The sequence below is a fragment of the Hoplias malabaricus genome, chromosome 7 (genome assembly GCF_029633855.1).
Source record: "Hoplias malabaricus isolate fHopMal1 chromosome 7, fHopMal1.hap1, whole genome shotgun sequence".
Lineage (NCBI taxonomy): Eukaryota > Metazoa > Chordata > Actinopteri > Characiformes > Erythrinidae > Hoplias > Hoplias malabaricus.
Window position 1 is genome coordinate 2,073,618 of NC_089806.1, and position 26,441 is coordinate 2,100,058.

General features: G+C 41.6%; 1 protein-coding gene across 1 annotated transcript; it reads right to left on the reverse strand.

The window, feature by feature from the left end:
* Positions 1-25,956, reverse strand: LOC136701655 (uncharacterized protein C14orf132-like). The gene is made up of 2 exons (XM_066676296.1): positions 25,815-25,956; positions 1-774 (listed from the first exon to the last, which is right to left on the reverse strand). Exons 1-2 carry the CDS (start codon positions 25,839-25,841, stop codon positions 544-546), a joined length of 258 nt encoding a protein of 85 aa, XP_066532393.1. The 5' UTR covers positions 25,842-25,956; the 3' UTR covers positions 1-543.
* Between the last annotated feature and the right edge of the window lie 485 nt (positions 25,957-26,441).

Sequence of the window (26,441 nt, forward strand, 5' to 3'; positions counted from 1 at the left end):
AAGATAATTTGCCACTTCCCTTTTTCCATGTTCCCATTTCAAAATGAAAATTAAATGTTCAACCTAAATGCGGACGGCTCTGCTACAGGAAATTCCCTCCGTACCCTGTCTGCAGGAGTTTGGACATTGAAAAAAAAGTATATTTTATCAAGTGAAATAATGTATTTGATGTATCCTAAATATTATCCAAATGTAATCCTAATTATTATTTCTCATTCCTAGATCACTGTAAGAAAATAATATCATTGTTCCTTCTGTTTTTTAAAGTCTTTTAGCTTGTTTTAAGTGATTTTTCTTCCAGAGAATGGGTCTCGTTCAATCGGCGGTTGATTTGACTCGTGTTAACTTTTTCATCTGGACAATTTCTCGAGATACACTCACTCAGAATGACCCAAATGGTCAAGAAATAGTTTCAATTATCTTATCATAATCTTACAGCAGTCTCAGGATGAGAAATATCAGGCACGTGGATGTCTGGGTGTCTTCAGTTAGTTAGGGATTTTCTTGCAGTGCCGTCAGTTTGTCTTTGGTCCGGAGGTCAGTTCAGAAAGTGAAGGCGTAGACCACGCCCACCACCACGATGTTGCCGATGGTTGCGGTAATGGCGATCCACAGCCAGATGGCGTCACGGGACAGAGGCTGCGGCTCCTCCTGCTGGTGAGCTGTGGTCATTGCAGCCGTGTGGACGCTGGCGGAGGAGTTAAAGAGAGAGTGGTCAGTGCTGTAGTCGTCGTTTGGAGACGAGTCCATGAACGCCCCCGTCATGACGGGGATCTGAGGAGGAGGAAAGACAGGGAGGAGTTTATGAAACACAACGTAGATATCTGTCACAGATTTGATCACAAGTTGAATACAGTTCCCAGGTGAAGTGAGTAACACTGATGATCTGGTTACAGTGCCCCCTTGTGGGGGGCGGGGGGGGTAATACATGTCAAATCAGTTCTTAAAGTTAATGTTGGAGGCAGGAGAATAATCAGGATCAGAGTCTGAGACATTGATGGTGTTGTGGGGTGTTCCCGGTGCGCAGTGGTCACTTCTGACCCAAAGCGGACCATGTGTGTCCAGTTGTGTGAGGGGAGTTAAAGGGTCTGTGTGGTCAGTATGTGCACACAGGCTGATAGACACTCTCAGAAACTGTCACTGAGGAGGTAGGGTACATATCCGGTACCTTTAGTTAGGGAACATATTTGTACCTTATTCTATTATAATTTTCTATAATAATTTTATATTAAGTTTATTTCATACACCTCTTTTCATCTCCAGGACTTACATTCTTTCATTTTACACAGATCTATAAGGAAAGAAGAACACAACTGGACTTTAAAACCACTGTTGGGCCTTTTTAAAGAACCACATACATTGTACTTTTAGTGAGAGTTATGTACCTGTGCAGTAGGGGTAGGTGATATTGACATAAAATAATACCATGATATACCGTGATATTTCAGCGATAACAATACTCTTGACAATATGAACAAAACATTTTATTAATTAAAAAAAACACTATTGCAACAAAATAAACAATTTAATATTTATTATATTAAATAAAATATATTTTACACAGTACCGTGGTTTATTGTACAATGGTTATTTTGTAACCAAACCACCTCCATATGACTGAAGTCACTCCCCTTTTTTGGCGTAAATTCCTCTGCCTCAGAGCCACATTCCACCATACTTTGTCTAGATTACTCATAATATGGCCTATGTTCTTTACATGTGTAATTGCACGATGTCATTACATAAACAAGTCAGAATATTACTATTATCACAATATTATATCGCTTAAAAATTATTATTGTGAACAATACGGCACAGTCATAAGTTACAGTGCCTTTTTTCTGACCGTGTGCAGTGTGTTCTAAGGCCTTTGTCTCAGGGCAGTGTTAACTCTTCCAGCAGAGTGTGCAGCAGTGGTTCTTCAGTGGGATCAGACCAGACAGACTCACCTTCCCTCACCTTCACTCCCTAGTGCATGTCGTCATTGTCTCAGTGTAATAAAAATCAATAATGAACTTGTGGTATAATGACACATATTTACACACACAGATCACACTCAAAACAGAGCCTGAGACGGGGAGGTGAACTCTGAGAAGGTTAGGGAAGAGTTCTGTGTGGCTTTGTCCAAGGCTTCAGTCATTCAGCAAGAGGGGGCAGTGTGTGTGTGTGTGTGTGTGTGTGTGTGTGTGAGGGGGGTGGGGGTTTTGGTCACAGGAAGCTGAAGGGAGAGACAGTAGTGTTTATTGGGCCAAACCTGAGATACAGACTCTGTGCTGGGATCTAGAGCCACAGCTTTACTGCATGAGCACACACACAGAAATATGAGCGCCAGTAAGAATCATATTTGATTATGATGAATCATATTTTCACATTCTGCACCATCAGCCGTTATTATACTATACACACTACTGTTCCCTCCAGTGGTGCCGGTGAGTCACACACTGCCTTTAAGACAAACACAGCAGTGCTCAGGAGCCTTTGGGAGCCTAATGCTCACACACACTCAATTCACAGCTTGTCCAAAAGCTTTCAGACACCCCCTTACACTGAGGGACCTTGACGTCTTTAAGCTGCCCTTACTGTCTCAGTGTATTCATTCATTCATTGTCTGCCATCCTTATCCAGTTCAGGGTCGTGGTGGGTCCAGAGCCTACCTGGAATTACTGGGTGCACCCTGGAGGGGGCGCCAGTCCTTCACAGGGCAACACACACACTCACACATTCACTCACGCACTCACACCTACGGACACTTTTGAGTCGTTAATCCACCTACCAACGTGTGTTTTTGGAGTGTGGGAGGAAACCCACGCAGACACAGGGAGAACACACCACACTCCTCATAGACAGTCACCCGGAGGAAACCCACGCAGACACAAAGAGAACACACCTCACTCTTCACAGACCGTCACCCGGAGGAAACCCATGCAGACACAGAGAGAACACACCACACTCCTCACAGACAGTCACCCGGAGGAAACCCACGCAGACACAAAGAGAACACACCACACTCCTCACAGACAGTCACCCGGAGGAAACCCACGCAGACACAAAGAGAACACACCTCACTCTTCACAGACAGTCACCCGGAGGAAACCCATGCAGACACAGGGAGAACACACCACACTCCTCACAGACAGTCACCTGGAGGAAACCCACGCAGACACAGGAAAACACACCACACTACTCAGTATCAGTGTATTCAGTCTTCATAGAAATTATGCTCTGGAGCAGCTGCAAATGACTCTAAGGTCACAAGGTCAAATGCCAAGCACTGGCCAGAGGGTTATAACAACACAGATCCCATCACACTGTGTTCTCCAGCCAAGTGGCTGAATACCATCAAATCCTCACAGTAATGTTTTCATGTTGAGTGAAATTTGGACGGTCATGTTATTATTTGGGAATTATTTGTGTTTAAGGGTGAGTCTAATGGGATTGTGCTGGGTCTGATGGGGCAGTAATGATGTAAATGGGGGCAGTAGTGAGTCTGATGGGGCAGTAATGATGTTAATGGGGGCAGTAGTGAGTCTGATGGGGCAGTAATGATGTTAATGTGGGCAGTAGTGAGTCTGATGGGGCAGTAATGATGTTAATGTGGGCAGTAGTGAGTCTGATGGGGCAGTAATGATGTTAATGGGGGCAGTAGTGAGTCTGATGGGGCAGTAATGATGTTAATGGGGGCAGTAGTGAGTCTGATGGGGCAGTAATGATGTTAATGTGGGCAGTAGTGAGTCTGATGGGGCAGTAATGATGTTAATGGGGGCAGTAGTGAGTCTGATGGGGCAGTAATGATGTTAATGTGGGCAGTAGTGAGTCTGATGGGGCAGTAAAGATTATAATGGTGGCAGTAGTGAGTCTGATGCGGCAGTAATGATGTTAATGTGGGCAGTAGTGAGCCTGATGGGGCAGTAATGATGTTAATGGGGGCAGTAGTGAGCCTTATGGGGCAGTAATGATGTTAATGGGGGCAGTAGTGAGTCTGATAAGGCAGTAATGATGTTAATGTGGGCAGTAGTGAGCCTTATGGGGCAGTAATGATGTTAATGGGGGCAGTAGTGAGTCTGATAAGGCAGTAATGATGTTAATGGGGCCATTAGTGAATCTGGTGGGGCAGTAATTATGTAAATGTGGGCAGTAGTGAGCCTGATGGGGCAGTAATGATGTTAATGGGGGCAGTAGTGAGTCTGATAAGGCAGTAATGATGTTAATGGGGCCATTAGTGAGTCTGGTGGGGCAGTAATTATGTAAATGTGGGCAGTAGTGAGCCTGATGGGGCAGTAATGATGTTAATGGGGGCAGTAGTGAGTCTGATAAGGCAGTAATGATGTTAATGGGGCCATTAGTGAGTCTGGTGGGGCAGTAATTATGTAAATGTGGGTAGTAGTGAGCCTGATGGGGCAGTAATGATGTTAAAGGGGTCAGCAATGAGTCTGATGGGGCAGTAACAATGTCAATGGGGGCAGTAGTGAGTGTGATGGGCAGTAATGATGTTAAAGGGGGCCAAAGTGAGCTTGATGGGGCAGTAACAATGTTAATGGGGGCAGTAGTGAGTCTGATGGGGCAGTAATGATGTTAAAGGGGTTAGTAGTGAGTCTGATTGGACGCTGATGATGATAATGGGGGCAGTAGTGAGTCTGATGGGGTAGTAATGATGTTAATGGGGGCAGTAGTGAGTATAGGGCAAGAGTGTATAATATTTAATCAAACACCCCGTGTATCTTCCACTGTATTTGGTGGTTTTGCCACAGATCTTCACAGAAACTCTCTCACACACAGTGCCTCTGGCTCAGATCTATTCTGTTCACTCATACATGCCTGCTGTCGCCATGGCAACCAGCCACCGAGCCAGGCGACATTTAGGGGGTGGTGATAGGGGATAGTTTTAATGAGAGCAGGCAGCTACAGTGAACTGCCCCCAGGAGCTGTTAAATATCACACATCCACAAATTGAACAACAGGACTAAGAGGATAAATGCTGACCTAACGTTTTCCCAATACTGCATCCTACTAAACACCTCACGTATCTCCAAACCATGACTTTTTAATGTGGTTTCTTTAGAAATATTCTGAAAAACTGGTCATTTTTGAATAATACAATTCACATTCATTCATTCCTTATTTATAATTTCCAAACTACACAGTTCATAACAGACAACACCTTCCAACCTTCGTTTACTGCTCAGTTAAAATGACCAGGGTCATAAACAGCAGGATTTTAAAACCGGAGCTCAAAAATACGATTAGAATTCTCCATGAAACAGTAGCATTTAACAACTGTGCTTTCAGTCAATTTTGTCAAGTACAAATTGAACATTTCAAGAAATAAAATATTATGTAATTTTCTTTCAAAATGATTGGGGAGGCCACCAGAAAGTGTCAAATTTAAAACATTTCTCCAAAAAAAATTACTTTACAGAAGGAAAATACCTTCTTAACTTTCAATGGAAGTCAAAGTAAAAAGATGTTATTCAGAGTAATTTTGGAGCATTCTTATTTGTCCAATCTTCATGAAATTATCATAAAGTGTGAAAGAAAGCTGCTGTGTTCAAAGGACGTACTAAACTAAACATCCACAAACACAGAGATACATGTTTTTAACTGGACTGTGACGATGTATAAAAGCTTCCAAAACAGTAAACACTGATAAAACACCAGAAAAAGTGGAACCACCATAAACTTCACTGAGGATAACACACTAAAACAGTATTGCAAAAATACAATATGGCAACATCCAGGCAACCAGCTGGAATACCATGACAGTCTGGGAACCCCATAGCAACCACCTGGGATACTGTAACCACAGTCTGGCAACACCATTGGAATCAAGAGGGATGATGCCATAACAAAAGTCTGCTAAGCCCATAGCAACCAACTAGGATACCATAGCAACATGTCTAGTAACACAGTGATCAAGGAGAACCATAGCAACACTGACAACACAGTAGCAACCAACTCAGATACATTAAGAAATGCTGTTTTTTTAAGTGTTGAAAAATAGCAACAGAAGCCAAGTGTGCCCAAAATATAATTCAGTTTTTATTATTATTTTATGTTGTTTTTGTTGTGTGTGTGTGTGTGTGTGTGTGTGTGTGTGTGTGTGTGTGAGAATGACGAAAGCAGTGAACTTTACAGAGAGTGTTTCTGAGCTGGTGTAAATCCCAGCTGTCGTAACACTTTAGCACACAACGCTTTTTATTTTTTCTCACAGAGCAGCAGAACCTAAATCTTTCTACTGAAACGAAGGGCATTATTTTGAGGAGTGAGTTCCTCTTTTCTGCAGGAACAGTCTAGACTCTTCTGGAAAAGTCCTTACTCTAGATGTAGTGGAACACATCTGTAAGTGTTAGTGAGGACCAGGTGTTCAGTGGGTAATTCTGGCTCAGAAACACTACTCAACCTAGTCCCAAAAATACAGATAACAGCCCCATCACACCTGAGAGCACAGAGGGGCTTTATATCCCATTGTTGTACTCTTCACTTTGAGCCTATTAACCTTAGGCCGCTTCTGTACAGCTTTGTAAATGTAAGAAAGCAAAGGTCACGCACCAAACATGTCATAGATTATAAATGGTGGAGACACAGAAGTAATTTTGTATTTCTTGCCAGAGCTATTCCTTTAAATCCTCAGTTTGTTTTTGAGGTGTTTTTATCAGAGTGGCTGCAGTGACCCTGTGATTATCACATTCATCTGGGAGACACTGATGGATGGATAGACAGAGCTTCATTGCTCTTCTGTGTTCATGCTCAGTCTTATCTGTGAAGACAAAGCACTCTCCACACTCTCCTCTCACTCTGCCATTTCCTTCAGGTGTCCTTCCTTCACGTCTTTAACCGAAGACGACTCTCTCCCCTGACCAAGCCCACACAGTAACCGTAAAACAGGTTACATTCATTAACTGTGATTGTGCCAGTTGTACGCCTAAGCCCCTTATCTGAGTGTAATGATCCACCTTAAATTACCCTGAGGCAGCTATGTGCTGAGGAAACATGTGATGTCACTGCCCTGTGTCTGTGTGTGTTTCTTCTGGGTGTTCTGGTTTCCTCCCACAGTCCATACACACTCTGGTAAACTGTGATGGCTGTATGATGAAATGGTCCATTGTTTGTGTGTGTGAGACTGGGTGAGTGTGTGTGTGTGTGTGAAACTGTCCACAGGTGTGAGTAGTGAGTGACTGGGGGTGTGTGTGAAACTGTCCACAGGTGTGAGTAGTGAGTGACTGGGGGTGTGTGTGAAACTCTCCACAAGTGTGACTGGGTGAGTGTGTGAAACTGGTGAGTGTGTGCTGCCTGTCCAGGATGAAGCACATACAGAAGGTGGATGAATGAATTCAGATGTTCATTCTGAAAAATCAATTCTCACTTTTGGCATAAAGTGATGACAGTGTATTTATCAATATCTTCTATTACTCTGGGCTTTTATTTCTCTATAGGCTTTTTCACCATTTAATTTCCTGCTCTTTTTTTCTGCATCTCATCCAGCTCCACTAAATTATAATGTAAACAGAGGCTCTAATTCATCCTGTCTGTGGCAAAGAGCCAAATGTTAAATGCTGTTTAGCATCAGAGTGAACTGTTTATGTCCCAGAGACACTCAGCACTGAGCCAAGACACAACCTGGAGAGAACCACCTCAAACCTCCAGCATGTACTCATTCAGAATCTTAATCACACTCTGTTCACACAGCCACACATACATAGCACTGCAACAGAGATGCCCTGCAAATCCAAATCCTCTTAAATACAGTGAATATATCCAATAGTTATTGTTCTGAGACTGTTGTAAAGATAGTGTACAATTACATGGGCTTTTCCCAACCATTTAGATTGATTGAGTAAAAAGTATCTGATCTAATCTGTAGTGTAACTGTACGTAGGAGTAAATGGCTGTAGCTGGTGTGTCAGTATTTCAGTCCTGTGTAGTGGCAGGGCAGCTGTGGCCTAATGGTTAGAGAAGAGGTCACTGAAAGGTTGTAGGTTAGATTCCCACAATGCAGAAAAACTGGGGGCGATGGGAGTGAAGGAACAGCACAGTCATCCTCCCTCAATCCACGGCTGAAGGTCCACAACAGCTCCCTGTGTGCCGGGGATGGCTGCCCGCCGCTCAGTGTGTTCACTGCCCCTAGTGCACTAGTGGGTGTGTGTGTTCACTGCCAGAGATGGGTTAATTGTGGAAGACACGTTTCATCGTACAGTGACAAATAATGGCTAAATTTAACAGTTTAAGGCGGTGCTCCTGATTTGCTTAAAGTAATATATCCATCCTGATGACGGTTGCGACCTGGTCTAGGTCAGACGGCAACACAAAATAAAATGAGGACAATATTAACTGACGGTGGCAAAATTATACTACAACTGGCACAGTTCTTGTATTGTTGTATTGTATTATTGGTCATTTTTTAAAATTAGTGAACCAGAAAATGACTGGGAGTGACCCAGGCTAAACAACAAACAAACCCCACACTAACTAGTTTAGATACACTAACTAACCTGTGCAGGAAGACAATAACAAAGACACAGTGCTAACCTTACTCCCATGCTACAGATAAACAAAGACTAAACCCCAGTTCCCCAAATAAAAACGGCAGCAACTCCCTACAGTACTAATTTATGAATATATACAATAACCAAATAGGAAAAAATCACGTATAACAATGAGCAAAGTTAAACACGAACAGAGCACAACCGAGCAAAAAAACAATCTAGTGAAAAAATCTTCCTTCCGTGTGTGACGTAAACAACTCTTTTGTAGTAGAAGTGTGAAGCCAAACCATGGACACAGATTCCGACATGAGCAGGAACCCAGGACTGGATCCTAGAATAAATGGATAGGATTGTCACGTCCTGTGTTTGTTTTCCTAGCCATGTGCTCATTTAGCACATGGCTCTGTTTATTCTTCCTGTCTCCGCCCTAGTCCCGCCTTAGCTCCGCCCTCTCATCAGAGTCTCCTTTGTAGTCCTGCCCTCTCGTTATTGTTCCCAGGTGTTCCTTGTCGGTGCTCTGTGTATATATAGTCCCTTTGTTTCAGTGTTCCCTGGTCGGTTCTTGTGTGTGTAGATGTGTTTGCTTTGTCTGCTGTGTTACACAGTACCACCAGTTCACAGTTATGTTCCTGTTCTAGTTATGTTGCCTGAGTTCTTGTTTGTTTTCTTGCCTCCTTGCTCCTGCTTTTTTTCTGTTGGTTGTGGTTGCCTTGGTTTTGTTTAAATAAATCTTCCTTGTGTGTACGTCCACCTCCTCATCCTCCCTCAACTGTGACAAGGATAAAGACACAACATAGAGGAACATAGCAGGACAAAGACACAAAATAGAGAAATATCCATGCTCATAACATGATGCTCATTGTGTCACTCTGCTGTTAGAAAATACATGAACTGATTTAAAGCATCTCCACTTTGGCCTCAGTCATCAGCAAAGACAACAACTGCCACTAATTACAATCATTATTTAATAATCTGATATCCCTAATCTGTTCTTATTTTAAAGAAGAACTGAACTGAAGTAACACATGAAATAAGAAAGGAAACATCCTGAATATTTCTGCTTGGGTACTTCATAGAACAATTAATGAGATTAAATTAGATTAATGAAGAAATCACAGGATTCTCTGCGGCTGTAAACGAGCTAATGCCTTATCCTTTACTGATTAAATAATTAGAGCTCTCAGCTGGAGGAGATAACACAGTGCTCAGACACAGTGCTCTCTCAGAGTTAAGTGTTTTTGTGTCTCTGTGTGTGTGTGTGTGTGTAGATGTCTGACAGCAGTTAACCTCCACTCTGATAACACCACTGTCTGGAGCGGTGTATCATAACAGCAGCAATAAATAAACAGGAGAGAGCTGGGATTTATAGCTATTACCCCGTAGACTGAAGAGTGGGGAAGTGCTACACATATAAACTAACACTGAACAAAAGAATGGAAAACAAAACCGCAACAAAAACCCATACAAACTAAAGTATTATACATTGAGTTTGTATATAACACAAATTATTCTATAATTAGAGATGTTAGTCCACAAAATAATTCAGTAAAGGCTCTTTGGCGATATCAGTCCACAACCACTGGAGTAAACACAACAGTAGGAGTTTATAGCCAATAAACAACCTCAGTAAATACTTTTCTCCATTGCAATGAGATTAATACATGATCAAATGCACTGTAGACAAAAGACGCCTAGATTCACAGAAAAACCTTTTCTCATTCTTGCTTCTAAAAAATGGCAATGCCTTAAACGTGAGCACATCAGAACACCAGCAGCTATTGACCTGTTTCTGTTGTTTGGTCTGAGACCAGAGGCCACTGAGACTTAAAGAGAGCTCTGTGCTGAAAGGGCCATGGGCCAGTGAGGGGATCCTTTCAGAAAGGTCAGTGAAGTGCTTCATTTTTGATTGTGTGGCTGTGAATAATAAAGCCCCAGCTGAGGTCAGCCCACCCACATTAACAAACAGAGCTGAGTAACTCAATGCATGCGCATACACTCCTCCAGACACTCACATGCCTCTGTGTTTAGCATCATGTGATGTAACCAAGGACAAAGCAGCCTCTCTCCATGCTGACACTGCCCTGTGAGTGTCCAGAGTGACCGGAGACTGGGCAATGTCATTTATCCTTCTCTGAGAGCACTGCAGGGTGACATTTTACAACAAGTGCACATTAATTAACAGCATTGAGACAGTAATAAGCCTTACTCAATGGTTAGGTAAGGTCACAATTAATCCTTAAAGAAACACCAGGTAAGATTTGGGTTTGTTGCTCCCCTAGTGGAATTATATTTTATAGCACTGTACTGAAATCAATGTGGAGGGGGGTAGGTTCCTACCCTCCTACCAATATTACATAGTGCAGTTTCTGCAGTGCTAAACCCAAAGAAGCAAAAACAGGCTCAATTCTCCTTATTACAGCACAGTGGAGCATCACCATGATTTTGAAGATGAAATTTTAAGGTAAATATTACGTAGTGATCCTTTAAAAATAAAAAAATAACAGCATTATTTTAGAATTCAATCAAATTCTTGTTTCTATCACAACATAATGATTAATTGAGACTTACATCATCATTATGTGTTACTTATCACTGTCTTATTACTTAATGTGGTCTTTAATTAATATATAATTACTGTAATGTGTTATCCACTGCAGTGTGATATATAATAATCAGAGTCAACATTGCTAGATACCACCTCAGTGGCAGGTGATGTACAGATCTGATCCTGATTTCACACAAGCCACTACACTCTGTAATTGCAGATGTAACACATGCACCGAAATGTCGAGGGGAGCTGATCAAACGCAGAATATAATACTCAGGAAATGACCCATAGCAGACCCCGCGCAATACCCAGATGACTACAATGACAGACATGACACTTAAAGCACAGTGTTTCTCTAAGGCTTTTGTTTTAATTGTACACGAGTACACCGTCTGTAAAAGTGTCACTGTGGTGGTAGCCTCAGTGGTACATGTTCATTTCAAAGTTGTGTTGAATTCATACTCTCCATTTCATTTCCAGGACTTTTATTATGTTCTTTTATTCTCCAGAGTTGTATAATGAAAGATTACAGAGATACCCCTCTCCTTCAGGAGAAGAGAATGTAATGAACCTTTAGGGAACACAACTGGACTCTAACACCACTGCTGTATGTTACACAGTAAAGTACCTCTACCGTACCTTTAATTCTGAGAGTGTAGGATTATGAAAATAAGCTTTTATACATCTAATGTATTAAATATGCTTTCAACTTTACCCAACGTGAAGTTCAGTCAGTCAGTTAATGTGTATGGAACAGAGCTTTGAGCAGAGTAAGTGTTAATATAATGAAATGTTCTGTCAGAAACTGATTATCTTTTATCAGTCGATACATTTAACACCCATTTTACCCCAATAATTTTTCATCAGTGGGATGCAGCATCGTTTATAACAGATTAAAAAAGCACAGAGTGATTCATTACTAGATTCCCACTTGATTTCAATCTGATGGCGAAAGGCATTTTCACATGCTTCAGTCGTAAGAAAACACTTAGAGAAGAGAATTTTAATTTACATACTAATGAGGGGAGAGTGGACAAGCTTTGCATATTAAATGAGACCAGCCTTAGAATTTCTAAAGAGTTTTAATCAGAGCATAAATCAAGATGGTCAGACGATCTGCGGAGGACACGCACCTTTCAAACATCAGACTCATTAACTAAGAGAACACTCAGAGGCTGAGGGAGGAGCCACAACATCGACTGTCTCCCGGACTGTTCTTCAACAAGAAATTAATATCACACTAAGTACTGGAATTAACACTGCTGTGAGGATTTGGTAGACACACTAGTGAGATCCATTTCTGGTGCTGAAGGGTTAGCTTCCGGATGCCATTTAATTATATGTTTTTTTTTCTATAATTATTCAAACTACATGCACACATCAGCCATACCACTTTGACCACCTCCTTGTTTCTCCATTTATTCTCCACTCTCTCAACTCCAACAGCACTGCTGTGTCTGATCCACTCAAACACTTATCATCCAGTACTTTTGGAAGGAGCTACTGGAGTTGTACCTGGACTCATTAATATTTATGTGGCTGAATGCCATCAAACCCTCACTGCTGTTTTTAAACCCCAGTGTAAAGTTTCCAGATAACTGCCCTTCAGAAACAACGCTGGGCGAGCCAGTGTCGAGACAGCCTGGACTTTACAGTGAATCTGCTGGGGTGTGCTCTGATTGGCTGTGGTAGGTGGAGGGCTGATGTTATGACTGACTTGTGCCCAGAGTAATATTTTAACTGGAAATAGGCGCTGAGAGACTTTTTGGCCACAGAGGCATATTACACATCCCATAATACTCTCCAATATAACAGTGTATCCTTTAACCTGGCACACACAGTGCACTCAACCAATCACACACAGACTCACTGCTCACAAAGGCCACAGGGCTTTAATAAACACCTCCGCTCAGGAGTCCAGACACCGCTGGATTTGTTCATGCTTTTATCCCTTTGTTTTAATATAAATCTCTGATTATACAATTTTCCCAAACGAAAATCATTAAAATCATGATATTTCCAACAACGTAAACCAAATAGTCTCTAATTGACTACCTCCACTGTCATGGGTATACTACATCAGTTTATATAAATACACTGCAATTCAGCTCATCCGTGGTTATATTTCACCCATTTCCAAAGTCACACAACATCAGTTGTGCTACATTCAATTACATGATTAATCTATACCCACCTCCATCGATAAGATGCTCTCATTTTCTATACATATGCTTCCATTGTTTCCCTACAGCATTTATACCTACACTGTCTCCTTGTGTATAGTGCATTAAACACATTAAAGATTAAGACTTAGATTAGAATCACTTTATTGGCCACTGTGCTTGGACACAGGAATTTGTTCTCCACACTGCAATGTGTGCAGTGAAACACACATTTACACACACATTAGTGAACAATAGGTAGCGGTGCGACTGGAGCAGGCTGCCTAGTCTGCCCAGTCTTAGCAGTTGGGGCATAGGTTCCTTGCTCAAGTCAGGACCTGCCAGCTCTGGGGATCAAACCGGCAACTTTCCGGTTACAAGCACAGTTCCCTAACCATCAGCACTATAGCCCAAATTTGACACTGTTCATGGTCTTCAACACTTCAGTATATAGTTAGTACTGGGGCACTAGTATCAGTAGTTTTAAAGGTTTCAGAATAACCTTGGATTCCCACAATCCTCAAAAAGTAACACAATGCAGTAGCAACAACAGGGGCTCAGTGGAATATTTAAATGGGTTTGAAGCTGTAAATTTAAGGTGAAATACTACCTAGTGTTGCTTTAAGCATTAGCATTTCCATACAGAACCTCTACATATGCTCCAATGATATGTTAACTCCTGTACCTAAAATGGTGGATTGAAAGAGAACTGAAAACACAGTAAGTTTTCACCTTACTCCTCTTGATATGGTGTAAAAGAAACTGTAGTTAGTTTTCTCCTCCAAGTATGCTGAGCACTGTGTGATTACGGGTAACCTTGAACTGGTATTGACTAAATGAATGGGTTATTAATTAATTATTTAAATAAATTAGGTCCAAGTTGATTAAAATCACCCCCACATCTGGAATTTAAAGTACTTGACGCTGTAACTGGAAATGTGGAAGGGAAGAGCACATCTGCACAGAATTAGATCCCACCAGCTCAGCTAAACCCTGAGGACATGAAGAGAAAAGAAGAGAAACATTTCCTATCTCTCTCTCTGTCTCTCTCTCTCTCTCTCTCTCTCTCTCTCTCTCTCTCTCTATCTGTCTCACTAACCTCTTTCTGTGATGCTCAGCTTTGTCCAGACACTGCTTACAAACACACACACACACACACACAGCCAGCAGTCTGAAGGACAAGCAGTATCCACACACCAGGAGCTGTAAACAGTGATAAAGTGCAGATGAAATGGAGTGGTGCAGTAACTGGGAGAAACAAGTGACATATGCATCAAAGGTCAATGAAAAAGCTAAAAAAACTAAAGTCCAGTTAAAATATTACATCTATTTCTACTGTGTTCTATCTGAACTATCTGATAAACACAAAATAATGGTCAGTGTCTGATTTCTACAACTTTGATTACTACAACACTAATTACTACAACTTTGATTACTAGAACACTAATTACTAGAACATTGATTACTAGAACTTGACTACTGAAACACTGATTACTACAACTTTGATTACGAGAACACTGATTACTACAAACTGGATTCCAAAAAGTTGAGGCACTAAACAAATTGTGAATAAAAACTGAATGCAATGATGTGGAGATGGTAAATGTCAATATTTTTTTCGTAATAGAACATAGACGACAGATCAAAAGTTTAATCTGAGTAAATGTAACATTTTAAAGGAAAAATATGTTGATTCAAAATTTCACAGTGTCAACAAATCCCAAAAAAGTTGGGACAAGTAGCAATAAGTGGCTGGAAAAAGGAAATTGAGCATATAACGAACAGCTGGAAGACCGATTAACACTAATTAGGTCACTTGACAACATGATTGGGTATAAAAAGAGCTATAAAAAGGGTCAAGGCCGTAAAACTCTACTGGATGCTGGTGATCTCCGGGCCCTTAAATGTCACTGCACCTCAAACAGGAACGCCACTGTCAAGGAAATAACAGAATGGGCTCAGGAATACTTCCAGAAAGCATTGTTAGTGAATACAATCCACCGTGCAATCCTCCGTTGCCAGCTGAAACTCTACAGTGCAAAGAGGAAGCCATTTCTAAGCAAGCTCCACAAGCTCAGACGTTTGCACTGGGCCAGGGGTCTTTTAAAATGGAGTGTGGCAAAATGGAAGACTGTTCTGTGGTCAGATGAGTCACGATTTGAAGTTCTTTATGGAACACTGGGACGCCATGTCATCCGGGCCAGAGAGGACAAGGATAACCCAAGTTGTTATCGACGCTCCGTTCAGAAGCCTGCATCACTGATGGTATGGGGTTGAATGAGTGCTTGTGGCATGGGCAGCTTGCATGTCTGGAAAGGCACCATTAATGCAGAGAACTATGTTCAGGTTCTAGAACAACATATGCTCCCATCTAGACGTCATCTCTTTCAGGGAAGACCCTGTATTTTTCAAAAAGATAATGCCAGACCACATTCTGCAGCAATCACAACATCATGGCTATTTCTAAACTTGAGAAACTGGTCTCCTCTGTCTCCAGACGTCTGTTGAGTTGTTAAAAATGGCCTTGTCCCAACTGTTTTGGGATTTGTTGACGCCATGAAATTTTGAAACAACATATTTTTCCCTTAAAATGATACATTCTCTCAGTTTAAACTTTTGATCTGTGATTTGTGTTCTATTCTGAATAAAATATTAGATGTTGACACCTCCACATCATTGCATTCAGTTTTTATTCACAATTTGATTAGTGTCCCAACATTTTTGGAATCCCGTTTGTAGAACTTTGATTACTAGAACACTGATTACTAGAACATTGAATTACTAGAACACTGATTACTAGAACATTGAATTACTAGAACACTGATTACTAGAACATTGAATTACTAGAACACTGATTACTAAAACATTGAATTACTAGAACACTGATTACTAGAGCATTTATTACCATAACACTGAATACTAGATCACTGATTACTAAAACACTGATCACTAGATCACTGATTACTAGAACATTGAATTACTAGAACACTGATTACTAGAACATTGAAATACTAGAACACTGATTACTAAAACATTGAATTACTAGAACACTGATTACTAGAGCATTTATTACCATAACACTGAATACTAGATCACTGATTACTAAAACACTGATCACTAGATCACTGATTACTAGAACACTGATTACTAGATCACTGATTACTAAAACACTGATTACTAGATCACTGATTATTAGATCACTGATTACTAAAACACTGATTACTAGATCACTGATTACTAAAACACTGATCACTAGATCACTGATTACTAGAACACTGATTACTAGATCACTGATTACTAAAACACTGATTACTAGATCACTGATTACTAAAACACTGATTACTAGATCACTGATTATTAGATCACTGATTACTAAAACACTGATTACTAGATCACTGATTACTAAAACACTGATTACTAGAACACTGATTACTAGAACATTGTCAGTGTATGTTATGATTAACACACATTACTCTTTTTGAGTCTTGGCTGCTCTTCCAACCGTGTCCTTTTCTAACACTGTGGAATGGGGTTCTGTTTCCAGTTCCCACACCTAATTGTGAAACATTCTGCATATTTCAGCTGGAACTTTTCTATTTCACAAACCAATTTATGTTGGTGGAAACGGACAAAAATATTCCAAATTAGGTTAATGAAGGGGAACCATTTCAGTTCCTCAAGGGTGGAAAAGCACTATCAGTGGTTCTTCCTCTCCCCCCAGAGGGAGGTTCCCCTTTTAGTATGTGGGCTTCTATCAGTGGTTCTTCCTCTTGTTCTGAGGGAGCTTTTTTTTTTAACAATCCCAAACTCATTAGGGAGCTCATCCTCATTTGTGGAGAGCAGGTATAGGACGATGTAGTGGAATGATCTGTGAGAACAGAGCTGAACTGAAGTGGAGGTGGATCCTCTATGGGTGACATGTTTATTTTTGAAGCACTTGTTTACGTCAGTGTGAAAGCTCTGTATTCTCTGACCTCTGACCTCAAGCTCCAGAAGCCGTGAGGAAGCAGGAGACATCCGGATGCTTTTTCCTCCGCTTGACTGGAGGAACTCGGCTGGACGTGTTTTTATTTTTCACAGCCTTGGGGTAAACACCGTGAGATGCACTCTAAAGAGCGCAGGAGGAAATACAGATAAAACAAGAAAACAGAATTGCTCTGAAGGATTTTCCTTTCATATGAGCAACAAACAGACCCTGAGCTGAAAAACCCTCATTAATACTAATCATGATAACAATTAATTAATCTGTTAATTCCACTGTTCAAGCAGCTTCATTTTTATGTATTTTAATGGTCAGCTGTCCTTTATGAACACACACACACTTGTGCACTAAGGATACTGAGCACAAACCTCACCTACAGTGGTAAACATCCCTGCACCCAGGGAGCAGTTGGGAGGTAGGTGCATTGCTCAAGGACACCTCAGCTGTGGATGTTGAAGGAGGAGACCCCACTGCCAGTCACTGGCCTCAAACAAGTGACCTTAGTGGACCTTTAGGCCACAGCTGCCCCAGTGATAACTATATATTTGAAGCATTTGAAGACCATGCCCAGTGTCAAGTGTGGGCTACAGGGGTATAAAGCCCCTCTGGCTTTGGAGCAGTGGAAATGCATTCATTAACTCCACACCAGACCCTTATCAAAGTTTAAATGGCTGAATGCCATCAGCTCCTCATAGCAATGGTACTACACAAGGATACACTCCTGATTAATACCATTCATTTCAGTAGACCCAGTGTAAATCAGTCATTAACGGTGGACGGGATCATGAGGCCTAATTGAATTCAGATGGATTCAATCCGAGCCAAAGGTCTGAACCATTAGCAATTTTAATGCAATCTGGTCTTCATTGCTATTCATGGATCAACGCATAATTAGGAGGGAGTTAAACTGCGATATTGATTCTGGTAATGAATCGTTACACCGCTCTAATAAACAGTTCTCTCTCATCACGTCTTCATTGGTGATGGAGGAGGACAGGACCCAGCCTGGTGTTTTTTGTTTTACCTGCAGCTGTTATTATCAGCATCACATCTGTCAGCATCCAGAATCTGACAGGTTCTCATGCCTCGTCTAAACGAGCTGGAGTCAGAGAGACAGGATTGTGTGAGAAGACTTTGGTATGGGAACGCGTGAGAAGAGACTCTGAGATAAGGCTGAGATAGAGAACATGTGCAAAAAAAGTGTGAGACAGGATTGTGTGAGAAGACTGTGAGACAGGATTGTGTGAGAAGACTGTGAGACAGGATAGTGTGAGAAGATTGTGAGAGAGGATTGTGTGAGAAGACTGTGAGACAGGATTGTGTGAGAAGACTGTGAAACATTATTGTGTGAGAAGATTGTGAGACAGGATTGTGTGAGAAGACTGTGAGACAGCATTGTGTGAGAAGACTTTGAGAGAGGATTGTGTGAGAAGATTGTGAGACAGGATTGTGTGAGAAGACTGTGAGACAGCATTGTGTCAGAAGACTGTGAGACAGGATAGTGTGAGAAGACAGTGAGACATAACTGTGTGAGAAGTCTGTGAGACAGCATTGTGTGGGAAGACTGTGAGACAAGATTGTGTGAGAAGAGTGTGAGACAGGATTGTGTGAGAAGGCTGTGAGACACCATCGTGTGAGAAGACTTTGAGACAGGATAATGTAAGAAGACAGTGAGACAGAATTGTGTGAGAAGTCTGTGAGACAGGATTGTGTGAGAAGGCTGTGAGACACCATCGTGTGAGAAGACTTTGAGACAGGATAATGTAAGAAGACAGTGAGACAGAATTGTGTGAGAAGTCTGTGAGACAGCATTGTGTGGGAAGATTTTGAGACAAGATTGTGTGAGAAGAGTGTGAGACAGGATTGTGTGAGAAGACTGTGAGACAGCATTGTGTCAGAAGACTGTGAGACTGGACATTGTGAGAAGACAGTGAGACAGAATTGTGTGAGAAGTCTGTGAGACAGCATTGTCTGGGAAGATTGTGAGACAGGATTGTGTGAGAAGAGTGTGAGACCGGATTGTGTGAGAAGACTGAGACATCATTGTGTGAGAAGACTGTGAGACAGGATTGTGTAAGAAGACTGTGAGACAGGATTGTGTGAGAAAATTGTGAGACAGCATTGTGCGTAAAGTCTGTGAGACATGATTGTGTGAGAAAACTGAGAAAGGATTGTGTGAGAAGACTAAGACAGCATTGTGTGAGAAGACTGTGATGGAAAGCTGTGAGGTGAGACAGTGATAAAAGGCTGTAATATGAGACAGTGAGAGGTCACTGTGGTAGGAGATTGTGTGAGAAGTAAGGTAAAAGACATAAAACTTTAGTAATTGCTCATAGAACCTATGCAATCAAACACAGTTTAAGACACCAGCAGCAGTATACAGTAGATGTAGGTCAGCTCGAGGCTGAGGGTCTGTAGAGTCCTGTCTGTATGTAGGACAGAATGATGCATGGTGTCAGTTAATGATGGACATGAGCGAGAATGAGACTGAATCACGTTCTGTGTGAGCCACAGGCGTCTATTTGTGTATGCTGCAAATAAATGACAGATTTTTGAACTTGAAAACACACAGAACCTGACTCACAACTTCAGTTTGTGGAACTTATAACAGAAAGAGGACAACAGTCAGTGTTTGAGCTTCAGCCAAGATTTGGGGAGTGTTTTTTAATTCAGCTCAGTACTCTAACATCAGCCTCAACACGCTCGGAGGAGAACACTAAACTCTGTTCATCAGACTCAACACGCTCGGAGGAGAACACTATACTCTGTTCATCAGACTCAACACGCTTGGAGGAGAACACTAAACTCTGTTCATCAGACTCAACACACTCGGAGGAGCACACTAAACTCTGTTCATCAGACTCAACACACTCAGAGGAGAACACCAACCTCTGTTCATCAGACTCAACACGCTCGGAGGAGAACACTAACCTCTGTTCATCAGACTCAACACGCTCGGAGGAGAACACTAAATTCTGTTCATCAGACTCAACACGCTTGGAGGAGAACACTAAACTCTGTTCATCAGACTCAACACGCTTGGAGGAGAACACTAAACTCTGTTCATAAGACTCAACACACTCGGAGGAGCACACTAAACTCTGTTCATCAGACTCAACACACTCAGAGGAGAACACCAACCTCTGTTCATCAGACTCAACACGCTCAGAGGAGAACAACAACCTCTGTTCATCAGACTCAACACGCTCGGAGGAGAACACTAACCTCTGTTCATCAGACTCAACACGCTTGGAGGAGAACACTAAATTCTGTTCATCAGACTCAACACGCTTGGAGGAGAACACTAAACTCTGTTCATCAGACTCAACATGCTCGGAGGAGAATACCACTTAATGAGAAAATTAAGCACCAGCATGCAACTAATGCATCATTAAAAGTGGAATAGAAAATCTATTTAGAAGGTCCGACAGTGTAATTTCACTGCTATATTATTCAATGTTAAATAAGAATTTGAACAAGAGTCTTTGTTCAGCTTTGTTAGAGAATGTAGCTCATGGGGTGGCTGTTGTCTGCTTCTTTAGTATCAGCTGTTATCAGTTTTTAGTTAGTTGTATTTGGCTGAACATTGTCCTAGTGGTGAATCACTAGTGATCTCTACGAGGTTGTGAGCATCCTTTGAGCAGAGAGCCAGATCCTAATGAGCTGCTCTTGGTCGGTAAGTGATTGGAAATGGTATTTCCTCACCCTGAACTCCTCCTTCATTTCTCTTCAGCACTGAATGAATCTCTGAAGGATGGGTAACTTACTGCTGCTCATAAGGACTCCGATTATTTGAGAGAGATTTCCATTACGTTCGTCCAGTTTATATCTCTCCGCAGACAGAGCCACATCCCTCTATCTTTAATTGAATTTCTGCGTTTCGCTCCATTGCTGCAGAACGGAGGAGTTTCTCTAAACTTAGAAATGGTTACATTTAAAGTTAAAGGACCTTTACATACACTCTGAAAGTAGTGCTACATCTGCCAGAGTAGAAATACAAAAATAGTAGCTTTTGTACAAAGTACAGAGAAATTAAAGACAAAGGTGAGCTCTAAACAGAGTCAGAGGTTAGTGTTCTTTTCCAAGCGTGTTGAGTCTCATGAACAGAGGTCAGTGTTCTCTTCCAAGCGTGTTGAGTCTGATGAAAAGAGATTAGTGTTCTCCTCTGAGCGTGTTGAGTCTGATGAACAGAGGTCAGTGTTCTCCTCTGAGCGTGTTGAGTCTGATGAACAGAGTTTAGTGTTCTCCTCTGAGCGTGTTGAGTCTGATGAACAGAGGTTAGTGTTCTCCTCTGAGCGTGTTGAGTCTGATGAACAGAGGTTAGTGTTCTCCTCTGAGCGTGTTGAGTCTGATGAACAGAGGTTAGTGTTCTCCTCTGAGCGTGTTGAGTCTGATGAACAGAGGTTAGTGTTCTCCTCCGAGCGTGTTGAGTCTGATGAACAGAGGTTAGTGTTCTCCTCCGAGCGTGTTGAGTCTGATGAACAGAGGTCAGTGTTCTCCTCTGAGCGTGTTGAGTCTGATGAACAGAGGTCAGTGTTCTCCTCTGAGCGTGTTGAGTCTGATGAACAGAGGTTAGTGTTCTCCTCTGAGCGTGTTGAGTCTGATGAACAGAGGTTAGTGTTCTCCTCCGAGCGTGTTGAGTCTGATGAACAGATGTTACTGTTCTCCTCCGAGCGTGTTGAGTCTGATGAACAGAGGTCAGTGTTCTCCTCTGAGCGTGTTGAGTCTGATGAACAGAGGTTAGTGTTCTCCTCTGAGTGTGTTGAGTCTGATGAACAGAGGTTAGTGTTCTCCTCTGAGTGTGTTGAGTCTGATGAACAGAGGTTAGTGTTCTCCTCTGAGCGTGTTGAGTCTGATGAACAGAGGTTAGTGTTCTCCTCTGAGTGTGTTGAGTCTGATGAACAGAGGTTAGTGTTCTCCTCTGAGCGTGTTGAGTCTGATGAACGGAGGTTAGTGTTCTCCTCCGAGCGTGTTGAGTCTGATGAACAGAGGTTAGTGTTCTCCTCCGAGCGTGTTGAGTCTGATGAACAGAGGTCAGTGTTCTCCTCTGAGCGTGTTGAGTCTGATGAATAGAGGTTAGTGTTCTCCTCTGAGTTTAGCAAAACTATTTAGGTACCATTCCACTTCCAATGGACCAGAAGTGACATTCTGGAGCTCTTTTATTTTAGATGGTGTGCCATTAACAGGTTTGTGCCATTAGACCTTACACCATCCAGTAGTAAATCAGATTTCACAACAGACGTGGAACGGCAACAAGGAGCATCAGAACAATTATGTGACATTTGTTATTTCACAATGGACACAGCATCAGGTGAAAATGGTTTCTGTTTTCCTTGTATCTTCCCGTGATAATCTACATATGTCTTTATTATGTTATATTATTTTGCTAAAATAAACTTTATTTTGTCTAAATTTAATCACAGATTTAGCTTTTTAGTTTACATTTTAGTAAATGATTCAACAATATAAACCACTTTTGTTACTTGTACTAGACCAGGATTTGAACTCTTGAAATACTGCTACAATATGAAATACAGTTGTTTATGCACATGGTTGTTGGAAGAGATTTTGAATTCAGTAAGAAATGTGACTTCTGTACTGTTAAACCACTCACAATTTCATAGTTACTCTACAGTTATATCCATGGTTATGTTTCACACATTTCCCTTGTTACACTAATCTGACTTTCATGACAATACCTCGTCAAGTTCAGGTGCTACAACATTGCAATTTCCATGTTTATAAAATACACACCATTGTTCTGCTGCACAAATTTCTATGGATACATTACACACAATAAAACTAGAACAGCATGACCATCTCCATGGTGACACAACACTAGTTTCCTTGGTTACACTTCACTAATATACTAGTTTTGCAATACCAGAGCCTCTAGGGTGGATCTGGTGTCTTTTGCCGCTTAACGAGGCCAAGAACCGCCTACTACTGAAGGAGAAGCAAATTTGACTGACACACAAAAGGACCAATCGCAAGTCGTTATGATACATTTCAGTAGCAGAGCCGGTACACAATGATAAACTGATGTGTGTATACGCACAGGTACAAAACACAGCTGGCAGAATCCTAACAGTGAGGCCAGATTAACACACTGGAAAAAATCAGGCTCTGTGTCACCTTGTAGGCAGAGCTTCTGTGGCTGAGACTACCAATGTACATAGTTACATTACACACATTTATGTTGACTACTTCCCTTTTCACACCAACAAGTTTCCTGGATTATTCAGTATTTACATAATTAAGCTACACCTGTTCAATACGAGGAATGGTCTCTTATATGACACACTCCACTACTGCCCCCTTACACACACACACACACACACATACACACACACATTCTGAATCCAAAGCCAAGCCTTGAAATTTACCTCAGCAGCAGAATCCTCAGGTCACTAATGTACACACTCTGCCCTAAGACATGTTCCAGCTGGTTATGAGTTTGTTTCACAGAGAGAAAACTGCAATGATATGGTGGTGGTGTGTTAGTGTGTGTTGTGCTGGTGTAGAGTGGATCAGACACAGCAGTGCTGCTGGAGTTTTTAAACCCCTCAGTGTCTGGACCGAGAACAGTCCACCGACCAAAAACATCCAGCCGACAGCGTCCTGTGTCACTGATGAAGGACTAGAGGACGAGCGACACACACTGTGCAGCGACAGATGAGCTACTGTCTCTGACTCTACATCTACAAGGTGGAACAACAAGGGAGGAGTGTCTCACAGAGTGAAAAGTACATCTAATCCACTCATACAACACGCACTGTGGGGGTCCTGACCATTGAAGAACAAAGAGAAATGGAGCAAACAATGTATGCACAGCAACAAATGGACTGGTCTGTAGTTGTAGATAGGGGTGGGCGATATGGCCCTAAAATAATATCATGATATTTCAGGGTATTTTGGCGATAACGATATACCTGGTGATATGACAAAAGACTGAACATTCATTGTGTTAATTTCAAAAACAGAGTATTGTATCAAAATCAATGTTATATTAATATGAATTATATTGAATTAAATATATTTAATATGTATAAATAATATTAAAGGCTTCTTTCATTTCTAATATAACACTATGGTTTATTATACGTCTGCAATTTTATAAACAAACCACCTCCACAAGCCACTCCACATTTTGGAGCAAATTCCTCCACCTCAGAGCCACTTTCCACCGTACCTCACTGTGGCTAAAGCACTCATGAAAGGAACATATGCCGTATTATGGGCAACAGCATGATGTCATTACGTAAACAAGTCTAAATTTCACTATATATATATATATATATATATATATATATATATATATATATATGATATTATTGTGAATGATACGATATGGCACAACCCTAGAACTACACAGTGCTCCTGTGTGGTGAGTAGAGCTGAGAGAGTAGAAACATGGCTGTAATGTTTTGGCTGGTCCTCTATCCTCTATGTGGAGTTCAGCTGCTTTAAGCTGCTCTCACTTCCCTATAAACACCGGTGCACATGAGTCTAAGATCACCGTGCCCCATGCCCAGAGTGGGACAGAGGGGTATGAAGCACCTCAGCATTGGGCTGTGGAGCAGTGGGACTGTGTTCCCTGGAATGATGAACATCCACCATCCAGCACCTCTAGGATGAACTGGAGTGGTGTTTGTGATCCAGAACTCATAATCCAATATCAACACCTGACCTCACTCAGGTTTATGTGGCTAGGGTCTATCAGATCCTCACAGAAATGTTCCGGCCTCTAGGGTTAAGTGTTCCCAGAAGAGCAGAGACTGTCACAGAAGGTCCTCTTAGATCAATAATAAAATACAGCCTTCCCTCCATACAGTCGAATGCCAGGAGAATTTGTGTTCTTCTTCACTACAGGGACACTCTCTACTCCTCTGGGAAGGGCTTACTCTAGCTGCATGAACACTGCTGCAAGGATTTGAGAGCACTCAGCCACATACACCTTGGTGCGAACAGATGATTGTGTTCAAAGTCCTGAATCACAAACACCACTCCCACTCATCCCACTCCCTCACTCCGGAGATAAGTATTCACACTTTCTATAACATCTAGGGGGTTTTCAAGAGGTCACGTGATCAGTAAGGTCACGGGGTGACCGTCAAAGCGACGCCCATTATACATTGGCCACGCCCACCCGAAACTCAAGCTAAAACAACCTAAAATACAGATAAATACAGATGAAATAAAGGAATGGGACGTTCATGAATGAATGTAAAATACTCTCATTGTTCTCATTAACAATCCAGGATTAATTAATAATTTATTATTTATTTAATATAATGATTGCCAATTAAACAACATAAGAACCTATAAAACTCTTAAACTCAATGGAAATTAATAGAACCGGAGTAAGATTAAGTTTTTAAAAGGTTATTTTCAGACAGAGAGACTTTTTTTTAGTTTTTTTTTTTTGTTTTTTTTTTTTTTTCAGGTTTATGGATGTTGTTTTTAGTTAATTATAGATGTTATGTCTATTGACAGCTGACAAAATCCCCATCAACTTCAGACCTGACTCAGAAGCTCATTAGAAACCGCAGCTGAACACAAAATAAACGCAAAACGAAGGAGGAAATAGCGGCAAAACGAAAGAAAATACAAGGAAGGCGCGTGCGTTCTCCGTTTCTTACCTGCGCGGCCATAAATGACAGATCCATGATCCCGGGCTTCCTCTGAACACGAGCGGAATACAGACTCAACAATCACCGCAAGCTCAGCCACAGCGCGGAGAATCAGATCAGCTCCGACTCAGACCAACCTGAGGAGTCCATCCACCCTCCGCTCATCACTGATCCAGCACAGAGAGAGAGAGAGAGAGAGAGAGAGAGAGAGAGAGAGAGAGAGAGAGCGAGAGAGCGAGGGAGGGGGAGGGTAAGAGACAAGGGGAAGAGAGAGAGACAGGGAGAAGAGGGAGGGACAGAGGACAGAGAGAGAGAGAGAGAGGAGAAGAGAAAGGGAGATTAATTTATCAGTTATCTCATAATGAGAATATTAAATACTATAAATAATTAATGCAGTATGAATCAATAATTAAATACAGTGTCTGCATGGTGAAGGCACGTTCATCCTGATACTCTTATTATCCTTTACCTGCTGTAACCCACCTGCTCCATCTCATCAGCTCATTAACACACCCTCCCTGACCTGGAGGAGGAGGAGGAGAGTGTGGGTGGTGGAGCTGTGATGAACTAACTCATGTTCCCAGGGAGTTTGAGGCAGAGGTGGTATGATTTTTTACACCATCACACTTTAAAGTT